Genomic DNA, 13,502 nt, shown 5'->3' with positions numbered 1-13,502 from the left:
AACAATTATCTTGATTGGAAACTGCAGAATGCAAGTTTTTTCAGATACATTTTAAAAATTATTATTTTCTTTTTTTAATCAAATCAAATCAAATGAGCTTTATTTGTCACATCCACATTCATACATTGTACAATGTGCAGTGAAATGTATTGTGTGTGTGTGTGTGTGTGTGTGTGTGTGTGTGTGTGTGTGTGTGTGTGTGTGTGTGTGTGTGTGTGTGTGTGTGTCCTCTGGATACTTACAAACTACAAAATAACAAAGGACAACAATATAAAGAAAAACTGAATAAGCAAGTACACCATAAACTAGGAGTAAATGAGTATAATATGAACAGAATGGAATGTCCTTTGTAGTTTTTAAATAAAACTGTGACTCTTTTGTCCCCTACAGAGGACACTAATGCATTACTGGGTCTCAGGAGGATATGGACATAAATATGTGGACACGTCATGTCTACAGCTGTCAGATGTTCATGAGGATTTAAGATAAAAACATCAATATTTTCTTCTAGTTTAATGGTAGATGTTTCTTCCTCAGTCAGATGTGATGACAGTAGATGGTTCGATGAGGAAGAAAATTATTATTTACAGTCAGAGCAGGAAAAATATTAGAGACATTTAGAGGAAGAACATTTAACCCTTTAACATTTTACATTTAATCATAATGGTTACTACAGCGGACAACTATTCTACAGCTGTTCTCTTGTATATTTTATTTTATGTATATTTTATATGTATATTATATTTTTTATATTTTGTTGTTTTAGATATCAGCCAACACAGTGGACACTTATGCATCATCCCAAACACTGCAATTCATACCATTACTGTAACTTTGCTGTTCTTGATAAACCGGATCTGCACTCACATGTTGGAGTTTAAACAACGGTTAATTGTTAGACTGTAATAAACAGTTTTGGGGTTATTTTTAGACAAGAAGTTTTTTTTTTTGTTTTGCACATTATCTCCATGAAGTGAGTAATAACTAGTATTAGAATATGTTAAAATGTCAGAAAATATTAGATTAGCAGCACTAAACGTGTTTTTATTTCATTGTTTTCATATCATTTTCTGATATTGGGGTTTTTAATACATGTTTCTTTGCTTCAAGAATATAATGCATGGTGTACCTGAGTGGACATTTTTGTAAATCCATGGAAAAAAAAAAAAGAACTCAATTGTATGGGGTTTTTTTCATGCCTAAGGAGGAATAAAAACATAAAAAAATAAAAAATAAAAAAAAAACTTTCTCTTAATTAATGCATGAAAGGGTTAAAATCAGAGTCATGGAGGAAAAAAAAAATCAATGTTGATGTAAATTCAGTCCAAACCATTTGTGAGTCGTTTTGGAAACAAAGATAATTGAACCCAAACGAACCAATGCAATAATATTTAACCCATAATATAAACCTCTGTTCTGTCATTAGTCATTATTGTTTTGTTTCCCAGACCCTGTCAGAACAGAAACACCTGAATCCACAGACTTGTGTCCATCTGGTGCATCTGTTCTTGTGGACTTCATGAAGCTGTAACCCTGTCTGTTTCCTTTCCTGTCCTTGTAGGAGATGCTGGGGGAGCTGTTTACACCCATAGAAACACCGGAGGCTCAGAACAGAGGCTTTCTGAAGGGCTTTTTTGGAGGAAACGCTCATACCTTCGACAGAGAAGAGCTGTGTACGTTCTGACCTTCATTCATTCTGTCTGTTTGTGCCTCTAATAGACTGTAGTTGAAACACTGTCTGTGTCTGGCATCTTTAACCCTTGGATGCACCAGTCTGTGGACCCTCCACTCTTCCATAAGTGGGTCTAAAATGACCCCTGTGTTTTGATGCCATTGTTGTCATTTTGTTATGTTTGTATTATATTTTAGTTCACAAAAGAAGGATTTCATGTTTGAAATATTTTTTATTCCCTCTGCCAAAGAACAGCAGAGGTTCTGTTTTCACCAGGGTTTGTCTGTCTGGCTGTCTGTCTGTTAGTAAGATAACTCAAACAGTTATGGACGGATTTGGATGAAATTTTCAGGAAATGTTGATACTGGTACAAGGAACAAATGATTAAATTTTGGTGGTGATCGGTGGGGGGGGCTGTGACTGATCAGCCTTGGTGGAGGTCTGCGCTCTCCAAGTGATTTTCTAGTTTAAACATTTTTTTTAACATTTCTAACCATTTGAAATTGTTTTTTTTAATATATTGTGCAAATGTAACCCTTTCATGCATGAATTATGAGAGGCTTAGTTGAGATTTTTTTTCCTGAGTGTTTTTATTCTTCTTTAGGCACGAAAAAACTTTGTGATTGAATTTTATTTATGAACCTATTTTTCATGGAGTTACAAAAATGTCCACTCAGCTGGACACTGTTTAATTTTTGAAGCAAAGAAAAAGCATATATATATATATATATATATATATATATATATATATATATATATATATATATCATATAGAGGCAATTGATACACTGATATCAGCACACTCATAGACATGATGACATCAGCTGGATCGCTGCCAAAATAAGATACAATACGTGTGAGGGGCGGGGCTTGTTGTACCTGGAACCATTGGTTTTATCAGCCGCCACACTGGACGCTCATGCACTGTCTCATACACTGACATTCAGACCATTACTGTACCTTCATGTTCTTGATAAACCTGATCTGCACTAACATGTCTGAGTGTAAATCAATTGCTAATTGTTATTGTGTTGTAATTAACAGCTTTTGTAATCAAAAAGTTTTTTTTTTGCATATTCTCTCCATGAAGTGAGTAATAACTAGCATTAGAGTAGGATAAAATGTGAGAAAACATCAGATTAGCAGCATTAAAAATGTTTTTATCTCATAGTTTTCACACAGTTTATCACTTTCTGATATTGCATTTTAAATACATGCTTCTTTGCTTCAAAAATTAAACACATGGTGTCCAAATGAGTGGACATTTTGGTAACTTAACAATCTTCTGCTTGTTACTAAATGTTTTGTGCCTTTATAGAACTGATCCATAATGCTCATGTATGAGTTGAGGCAGAATATTGTTAAAATTCCACTTAATTTTCTGAAGAAATTTCTGTTTTTTCAGATAATTCACATCTTTTTTGTTTGGATAGTTTGTAAATGTAAATATTTTCATAATTTAATGGTTTTGATTTTTTTGTTTTGTTTCTTTTTCACTAAAACAAAGAGGAAAAAATAGGAGTCGTCATTATTTATGAGTTATTATGCTGTTATGTTTTTGGTCCGGCCCACTTGAGGTTAAATTGGGCTGAATGTGGAACTGAACTACAGTGAGTCTGACAGCCCTGGTCTAAATGAATCAAAAGTTCAGATATAATTCTATTGTAAATGGATGTGGGTCATTTGGACCCACCTGTGGAAGCCTGGGGTAGTAAAACCAAAACTACACTTTCAAAAAATCTATTAAAGTTCAGTTAAAAATGTAACAGTCATGAAGTCAAGAGCAGGTTTCTGAGGAATACCTGGAATATGAAGTAATATCAACTTTTCATCACAAAGACATGACAGTAAAACCACGTCAGCGGGTCGTTTGGACCCACTGATGCATCTAAGGGTGAACGTAAAACTGTGTGTTTGTCTTCTTTCGGACCGGCGTTGGTGCCGACAGTCGGCGAGGCGGCGGCTGGGAAGGCGTCTCGGAGTCTGGCCCAGCACATCCCCGGGCAGGGCGGCGTGGAGGGCATGAAGGTGGCGGCCGGCGGAGCGGTGGGGGAGCTGGCACGAGCCCGCATCGCTCTGGATGAGAGAGGCCAGAGGCTGGGAGAGCTGGAGGAACGAACCGCCCTGATGATGACCAGCGCCGAAACCTTCTCCAAACACGCCCACGAGGTGAGAGAGCCAATGGGGTACGAGAAAGAAAAGGGATGAGCGCAGTTCGATAACATGAAAATAAGCATCTTTGAGTACCTGGAAAAGCATGATATAAAACCAATGTATTATTACACTGGGTTACAAAAAATGTTTTTTGCAAGTTGTCTCGGTTTTTTCAGCTGAATTCGGACCATTTTGCAGCGCTAAACCCAAAAATGACATCTGTTTTTCTCAATCAGGTCAGGTTTTTTTTGCTAATTTGATTTTGAAAAATTTGATCTTCTCACAAAATTGATTACATTTTTGTGACTTTATCAGTTGATTTTTTTATATAGTTCTCACCCAAAATAGGTTTTAAGAGAAAAAAAAATCATTTTCTAACAGGATTCCTGTTAGGTACAATGGTGTATTCACCGCAGATGGAGCAGAATACGTCAGGCTTGTTTTTGTAAGATCTTCTAGTCGAAGCCATTTCATTCACCTGTAATATTAAAAAAACCATTAATCATAAATTGGCAGAAGTAAAATCTTCAGAACTCGTTTATTCAAGAAATATGAAAGAATTTTGTATCATATGATGTGAAAATGCCCATAAATGTAAGCAAAAATGTTAAAAAGCCAATATGTAGCATAGTTCAGAAAGTTGACCTGATTGAGCAAAATGAATGTGATTTTTGGATTCAGCACCAAAATGATCCTAAATCAGCTCAAAAAACTGAAACAATAAATTTGTCATTGACCAGTGTAATTATTATTATTAGAAATCTTCACTGAAATCTTCAAATTTAGAATTACATTAAAAAAAAACGAACATACTAAAATAAAATGTATTTAAATTAAATTAAATCTAATTATTCATGTTCCCAAAGCCACAGCAGAGGGATGAAAGAACCACATGTGGCTCTGGAGCGGCGGGTTACTGACCCCTGTGTCCTGCGTTTCATACAACCTGTGTGCATGCGCTGGACTGTACAATTTTGAAAATGTTCAATAAAAAGAATGTTCAAAAAAACCAAAATGGACTATGTAAGTTCAGTCCAGGTTAATCCTTTGACCCAGAACACAAAGACCCCTCCCACTGCCTGTTTCCCACCTCTGACCGGATGTCCTTTTGTTTTTACAGCTGATGCTGAAGTGCAAGGATAAGAAGTGGTACCAGTTCTAAGAGCAGGACTCGTGGGTCGCAGCCGCCCTCGGACGGTTCGGAGCTTCGTGCCGGGACAGGGACCTTCACTCTAGAGACGATGGCACTTCAAAGACAGACTCAAGAGTGACTTTGTCTTTACGACTTCTGGACTGGCTACATGTACCGCACCGTCACAACGCTGAAGGACAAGGACGAGGGTCGGATCCTCGTCTTGACGTGTAGTGAAGAAGGACAGGAAACGAGGCGGCATCGGTAGACGCTGGAGGTGGAGATGGAGACGTCCGAAAAAAAAAAAAAAAAAAAGTCTGTCCGACGTGTGTGTGATCGCGTGGATGCGTGAGTGTGTGAGTGCGACGTGGTTTGGTTTTTCTGGACCTCACTGTGTAGATACTGAAAAGTTAAGAAACCAACAAGAAATGCATGAAATCAAAATGGATGACTATTAAAAATATCCAACTGCCATATTAAAAAGCAGCATGCGACTTTAACAGGAAATACAAAAAGTTTTATTTAATAATGTAAGCCAACAACAGAAACTATGAGAAACTTTATATTTTTTGAAATACTGACAAAAAACTATATATAAAAAGGGAAATGTATACCCGCATTGCTATTAAGCCAAAACTTCTGTTCCTTTTCCCTTTGTTTTTTTTTTTAAATTACTCCTTTGTTTGTTCTATATTTTTTCTTAGTCTCATCAAATATTACTTGACACAATATAAATGCACATAGTTAGCTTTCTCTACAGACACTATGAATAACGCTAAATCTATGTTCTTATGAATGACTTTGAGCTGCACACTGCAAACACACGTCAGTAGTATTAACACTTAACCGGGCACAGTCTTCACACTCCTTTAACGTTCTTTTTTTTTTTTTTTTTTTCGGCTGCTGCAACTTTAACAAAAAGACTATTTCACTCCCCGACTGAGAAGGAAGCAGAACAGATTGGAAGGAAAACGCTGAAAGACAAAACATTTTCTGAACAGAGTTTGTAAATCTATATACGATTCATGTGCCATAAAAAGAGAAAAAAAATCTAAATGTATGTCAAACACAGACGGGTGAATGTTCCCGCTGTGGTCAGAGCTAATCTGTGGTAGTCGTCATGTTTCTATGGATGAGGTGTAGTTACAGAGTTTGGCCACAGGGGGGCGTTTATCAAAGTCAACCGAGTCTTCTGCAAAAAAAACAAACACATGAGGGTGATTTTTTTGTGTTTTTTAATTGAATTTTTGTTTTTTGTTTTTTTGGTTGTCGATGGTAAAACATTCGCGTCTCCAGCTGCCTTCGTCAAACGTACACGTCAAAGCGCCGTCGGGCTGTTTTTGCGTGCGAATCAGCCCTCAACAAGAACTGGGGTGTCATCCACGAGAAACGAAAGGACGAAAATGACTCAATACGTGTTCAGAAAAATACAAAAATACAACAATAAACAAGTCCGATCTGCTCTGACGCAACAATAAGAGTCTTTTCGTACTTTTAGGGACACCGCCGCCGATGAGTCTTAATCACAAAAGACACTTTCAAAACCTCAGTGCATCATGGGATACGAAACATGTTTGCGTGCAGGAAAGAGCGCGTCACATGTTCAAACTGACAAAACCAGGTGACACCCTTTTGTCTTGCTGTAACGTTTTTGTTTTTTTTGTTTTGTTTTGTATTTTTTCCTCGGTCCTCTTCTCATGAACACAAGCGAATGATTGTTTCTCTGATGGATACGAAGAAGGGTCGGCGTCGCGTTCACGTCCACGCAACTGGTTTCTAATAATTAGCGATACGAGGGACGAGTAAGTGTATTTCTTTCAGTGCTGTTCAGATGTGAGTCGGTGAAGAAACTATGTACATGTGTAAAACATTTGCAACAACTGGAGGCGAATCTGTTCTTTTTTTATTTCCGTTGAATATTGTTCTTGATGACTATGATATTCCCGTGTCGCGGTCCTATATTTGATGGTGACGGCCTCTCAACTGAAGGCTCTTGTATGTTAAAAACAACAGGTGTTTCATGATACATGGTCGTGTATCATATTGTGATTGTGTCGTACATGTCAATGGGTAGCCACATGACACAAGGTGACAACATTCAGTGAGAAGGATATTTTGTACTTGTGTATTTGTCTGTATTTTTCAATTGATCTGAAGAACCAAACCGAGGAATTATCGATATCCGTCTCTCACGCATCAGGCCTTGAAATACGAAGCGTCGCGCCTCGATCCTGTTGACGTCTTTCCCGCGTAGAAAACACAGTCGTCGCCGCTACGAGGCGTTCCTTAAACTGGAAGTCACCTGAAATCCATCAAAAAAGACTCAGGAGTGATATGTAATTGGACTTAATGAGGTGTTGAAGGCTCCGTTCACACTGTAGGTACATTTAATTTATAGAGCACTGTTCACAGACAGAGTCACAAAGTGCTTTACAGTACGAAATACAAATAAAATACAATTAAATACCATTAAAATAGAAATAAATATACATGTGGCCCAAATCTGATGTTTGTGTCCATATGTGACCTGGATCTGATCTGTTAAATACAGTCTGAACAGCACTAATCCGACCCAGACCACTTTCATATGTGGTCCTACATCTGATCCAGATCTGATATTTTCTAATGTGACTTCAGTCTGAACGTCCAGGTCGCATTTATCCGACATTTACGTCATTGAAATGCGACAAACATCACAGTTCTGCGTCCCAGGAGTGTCACTTCTGTAAACACAGTGTGTGTCTGCGTGGTCTGGTATTCCATCAGGTCCTCTTGAGTGCATGTGGGTCACTTCAGGTCCTCTTTAGTCCATGTGGGTCACTTCAGGACCTCTTTAGTCCATGTGGGTCACTTCAGGTCCTCTTTAGTCCATGTGGGTCACTTCAGGTCCTCTTTAGTCCATGTGGGTCACTTCAGGTCCTCTTTAGTCCATGTGGGTCACTTCAGGTCCTCTTTAGTCCATGTGGGTCACTTCAGGACCTCTTTAGTCCATGTGGGTCACTTCAGGTCCTCTTTAGTCCATGTGGGTCACTTCAGGTCCTCTTTAGTCCATGTGGGTCACTTCAGGACCTCTTTAGTCCATGTGGGTCACTTCAGGGTCACATTCAGTTCAGGCTCAAAACTGATAAAGTCGTATTTAATGTAGAATATGAACCAACACACAAAAAAAATCAGATTTCACCAAAAAATCCAAATTGTGCTTTCAGACCTGCTGTGGGCGGAGCCTAAAACACATCAAAAGAAAAAAAAAAAAGCCAACATGTCTCTCCTATCTGTACCGTTGATGAAATTTGTGTTCAGTGCAGTTCTTTCAATGGCAGAGAAAACACAAAAAAACTAAAAACAAAAACCAAAAGATTAAAAAAAAAATCAGACTTCTACTGACAGGGTGTTTTGTTAGTATGTTTTTGGTTTTTATATTAATTGTACAGTTCTATCTTGGGAGAAAGGTGAAACAAAAAACAAAACGCTGAAGACGTTGGGCTCTTTTTCTCTGTATATGTTGTACCTGTTACTGCTGGTACTGTATCTGGTATTCTGGCTCTGTCGAAATCACTGGAACTCTGTAGTTCTTCACACTGTAGTACTCTAAAAAAAAAAAAAAAAAAAAAAAAAAACAACATTTCTCTGGTTTCTCAATGATGGCAGCAAGGTTTGTCTTATTTCAATGGATTCTACCACTTTTTGTTCTTATTGATATTATACAAGTGTAATAGAAATTTAAAAAAAGAACTGAAAATATGTTGATGCAAAAGCAAACAGAAATAAACATTGATTGATGTACACAGTCGGGCATTCAATTCAATTCAATACTTTTTCGTCATTGTATAAAAAAAACACGAGGCGATTGAAGTTCAAGCATCTTCAGGCAAACAGAGCACACAGGCCTGTACAAAAATAAGAAACTCGACTCATTATTAGGTTACATGTTGTATTTCAAATCCAATTATCTGCCAGTGCAGGAAGAAAATTACACTGAAGTTTTATTAAAATAGAAAAATATTATCTAAGGATTATAGAATGATAACGTTCTTATTTAAGGAGAATATACTTGTTTCAAGTCTACATAGTAAGATTTATTTTTATTTATGGTATATATACTGTATATACACTGGAAAAAAATCTAAATCTCACCAAGTGTATTTTTCTCATTTCTAGTCAAAATAACTCATCACACTTAAAATAACTTAGATCTTATTTTTAGACCATAGATCTTTAAAATCTTATTTCAAGAAATCTTACCCAGATAATTGTCATTTGTTCTAGTGGTTTAAGGTTATTTTATTTGTACCCGTGGGTTCACTGGTTTTGCAGCTCTCTCTCACTCCCTGCGTGCTCATGTGTCCAACACAAATCCTTCCGAAGAATTCCAGTGAAGAAAAGGAAAGCACATCCATCACATCCATAAGACAGAAGACATTCTAAACACAGTCCACGTGGTCACATGATGGCTTTTTTTCAATGGATTTGGTTGTGGGAGGGGGACAGGAAGAGAAGAAGAATGTTGTGAAGCAGACAAAGATGGGGGGGGGGGGGGGGGGGGGGCGATGCTTGTATGTGTGAGTCCTTGAAAGTCTGTTTGTGTCTGAAAACTCAGAGACTCAGACTTCTGTCCTTTATCAGTTCATTCAGTCCTGAGTCTGGGCCCTGGAAGGATGTTTTAGACTAGAAAGGACCAGATTAGACCAGACTGGACCGGAGTGGACCAGATTAGACCAGACTGGACCACATTAGACCAGACTGGACCAGATTAGACCAGACTGGACCAGAGTGGACCAGATTAGACCAGACTGGACCAGAGTGGACCAGATTAGACCAGACTGGACCACATTAGACCAGACTGGACCAGAGTGGACCAGATTAGACCAGACTGGACCAGATTAGACCAGATTAGACCAGAGTGGACCAGAGTGGACCAGATTAGACCAGAGTGGCTCCAGCTGCTGTACCGGCTCCAGGAGGAACAGAATGAAACTGGGAAAAATGATTTGATTTCTGCATATCTTTAGCCCTATCAGCCCACCCCCAGGCCAAAAAAATTATATTAATATTCGTCTACTATAAAAATACAATAAATCAGGACAATTAATGTTTTTTTCAACTTTTGCTCAAAGTTTAGACCCTAATGTTAATAAAAGTACATCAAAAGTGTATTTTAGTGCAAACTTTAATGTTCAAACATGATTTTTAATCTTTGTGGGGTGAAATATACGCTATTAAAAATCTCCGACACGAACAATTAATTTATGCATAGTATCGTCAATCCAACCGAAAAAAAAATCAGGCAAGGATAAAAAATTCTAATTTCTCTTTTAGTTTGTTCCAGTTTACTCAGGCAGAGTAATAGATACAATATTTTAGACAATGGGAATAGATTCTGTGAGGTCTGTAAATGTCCACAGACACCAAGAACATCCACATGAACCTCATTACTGTGAAGGAATTCTTCATTTACTTTGGGTTTGTCTGTTTAGGGGTTTTCCCCTGAAAATATGGTCAGGGTTAAACAGGTTCATTTAGTTCTAACTTCATTTTAGTTCGAACTGGGCCTCAGCTTTAACTCCTCACTTCAGAGCAGGTCGATCCTGCACAGTTCGTCCTTTTCCCTCAGTCCTGCGATTTGTCGGAGCTCATCCACGGTCTGTCCAGATGGAATCCAACCTCTGAGTCCTCAGCTGGTCCAGTCTGGTCTAACACAGACTGTGTCACCATCTGCTGTAAAACCTTCACGTTGTCACTCAGCGCTCCAAAGGGCTCCTTCGTTTCCGTTGACAGCAGCAGGGTCTGTGTGTGTGTGTGTGTGTGTGTGTGTGTGTTGTGTGTGTGGTGTTGTGGTGTGCGGTGTGTGTGCGTGTGTGTGTGGTGTGTGTGTGTGTGTGTGTGTGTGCGTGTGTGTGTGTGTGTGGGGGTGTGGGTGTGGGTGTGTGTGTGTGCTGCTGTCTTTACAACTTTGTGATAAACCAGGACAACTCCCAGACCAATTAGAAGGAGTCCTGTTCTCCAAACTCCAGACAGGTAAGTCTCCTCAGTCTCCTCCACCCACAGAACCCACACACATACTACCTCCACTTGTTCCAGCGTCCATCACAGACTGCAAGACGTTGGGTCAGGCAGGTGGGCTCCTCCAGACCCCTGTTCCTGGGGTGAAAAAAATCTTCAATTGTGCTTGAGAATACAGCAAGCAGGGGATCCAAAGACAAAACCAGACGAGACGCAGAAGGCAAAAGCAGAAGAAAAAAAGAGAGAAGAAAAGGACAGCAAAGAAACACGTCTGCTCTGGACAGAGGACAGGAAGGAATGGTAGATATTTTTGCTTGAATTAGGCCCAAAAAAAATCTTGAATTGAGCAAAAGTAAATAAATAAATAAACTGAATTAAGAAAAAAAAATAAATAAATATATATATATATATATATATATGTATATATATATATATATATATATATATATATGTGTGTGTGTGTGTGTGTGTGTGTATGTATATATATATATATATATATATATATATATATATAATTAAGAAAAAAAAACAATCATTATAGCTCTACCTACTGATGTTGCGTTTCTCACAGCTCTTAGTAACGTTTGAACATGAACAACCCTCCTCCCTTCAAAGCCCCGCCCCCTTCCCCTTGCCTGAGCTCTGATGCTCCTCCTCCTCTCGCCTGATGCGCCCAGTGGAAGCCAAGGTGGAGGCGGAGCTCTGGTCTGCTTTGGCGTGTCCGTGGACCCCTCCCTCAGTAATCAGATACATCATCCACCTGCAGCTCCTGTTTCATCAGTAGAGCCTGAATTAAGGGTGTGGTCTGTATTAAGGTGTGTAGGGTGTGGTCTATATTTGATCTGCAGTGAAATATAACAGAATAACCTATAAATAATGACAACTACAAATTTTTGTCTTTGATTTAGGGGGTAAAGAAAAAAAACCTTAAATTATTAAAATACTTACTTTTATAAACTATTCAAACAAAAAGATGCAAAGAACCTGAAAAAAAAATGAAATTTCTTCAGAAAAATCAGTGTAATTTCCTCAGTCTTCTTCCTCCACTTCTCATTAGTCCATGTGCATTCTGGATCAGATCTCCAAAGACACTAAACACTGAGGAACAGGAAGAAAAGAGTTCAAACTGGACTGAATTTAATACAGACATTTCAGGTTGGACACATTTGTTCAGGTAGTCACATTTTATTGGTACAGGAGAGTTTGGAAATGGAAATATTTACATAATTTAATGTGATTTTTTGCACTAAACAAAGACAAAATTTGCATTGTCATTATTTACAGACATAATGTAAGATTATTTTTTTCTTTTTCCCATCAAACCCAGTAGTAAATCTGCAGTCGTTCTTTTGTGTGGGTTCTTCTGCTGTTATTATTGGACTGTAGATCAGATTGGTCTGGATGTGGAACCCACACTAACATGAGTTCCACAGCCTGGACTGTGGAATTTATACACTTTGGAAATTCATCCCAGGGGTCGGACTGGAACCTTTGGGGGGATGCATGTTTGACAGCCCTGCCTTAAAGTCCAACTCCATGGTGCAAAACACTAGCATCACCCCTCGGAGGTTGCATGTGATGGATGTGTTGCTCTGGTTTGTTTCCAGAATCAGCCGTCGTGTTTGCGTGGATGAGCTGTGATGTTTTGGACACTCGGCTGAATTATGTTCAGTGATTCTAAAACAATTTCACCTACAAGAAAACAAAGGTTCCTCACAAAAGCAGGGTACAGAGCAGCAGTTTGTTCTGAGGATGAATGTTCTTTTCACACCTTTCAGGGTAACTTCTCTGATTTATCACCAGGAGTCGCACACAGTCAGCAACTCCTGTGGCCCGCAAAAAATGCACTTTAGAGAAATATTACTACAGTGATAATGATAATTTCTCCTCCACATTTCATCTATCATTCCACATTTCTATGAATCTAAAAAGATTCATTTGCATATCCTCCCTCAGTTGCTGGATAAGAAATATTTCTGTTTGTAAACTGAGGCCTGGAAAAAGCACATTTATGATCATTTAAATCTATTAGTGACTGATGAAGGGCTTTACCAGAGCATTATCATTTTGGGGAGTTTTATATCTTCATTTCATGACAATTCAGAGGGAAATGCTTCAAACAGTTACTAATTCATCTTTTACCACAGTTGTGGAGTGTGATATTAGTATTTTTTCAGTTTTGTTGCCAATAATTTCCTGTCTCCATTAATATTATTCACTGGAAAGAAGCTGCAACAATGTTTTTCAGTTGCTTCAGCACATTTCTCACATATACTGAAGGTTTTCAAAACAACGTGCAAAGTTTACGACTACTGTGTTCATGTTCACAACAAACTGAATGTGTCACTGCATTAAATGAACTGCAAACTTTTACCACACGTTGTAAATTACAAAGTATAAATACAAGCACAGGGGCAGAGCGGTGGTGTAGGGGTTAACGCTGTCACTACGCAGCATGAAGAGGCCTTTCTGTCCAGGATCTGACTTAAACTGTCCAAAGGCATGTGCATTAACAGATTAAACAGGTTAACTGGTCAGTGTTCA

At 38.4% G+C, this 13,502-nt stretch overlaps 1 protein-coding gene across 1 annotated transcript in view; it reads left to right on the top strand.

Annotated features, from left to right (window-relative positions):
- stxbp5l (syntaxin binding protein 5L) overlaps positions 1-7,275 on the top strand; it is a 354,919-nt gene extending 347,644 nt beyond the window's left edge. The window contains exons 28-30 of the mRNA XM_030125454.1: positions 1,562-1,673; positions 3,621-3,841; positions 4,947-7,275. Of these exons, the coding sequence (XP_029981314.1) occupies positions 1,562-1,673; positions 3,621-3,841; positions 4,947-4,988 (375 nt within the window). The 3' untranslated portion in view covers positions 4,989-7,275. The remainder of the gene's footprint in view (positions 1-1,561; positions 1,674-3,620; positions 3,842-4,946) is intronic.
- The last annotated feature ends 6,227 nt before the right edge of the window (positions 7,276-13,502 follow it).

Source organism: Sphaeramia orbicularis, chromosome 21, assembly GCF_902148855.1.
Source record: "Sphaeramia orbicularis chromosome 21, fSphaOr1.1, whole genome shotgun sequence".
Taxonomy (NCBI): domain Eukaryota; kingdom Metazoa; phylum Chordata; class Actinopteri; order Kurtiformes; family Apogonidae; genus Sphaeramia; species Sphaeramia orbicularis.
Note: the sequence above shows the minus strand (reverse complement) of the source record. Positions and strands in the feature narration are given on the sequence as shown.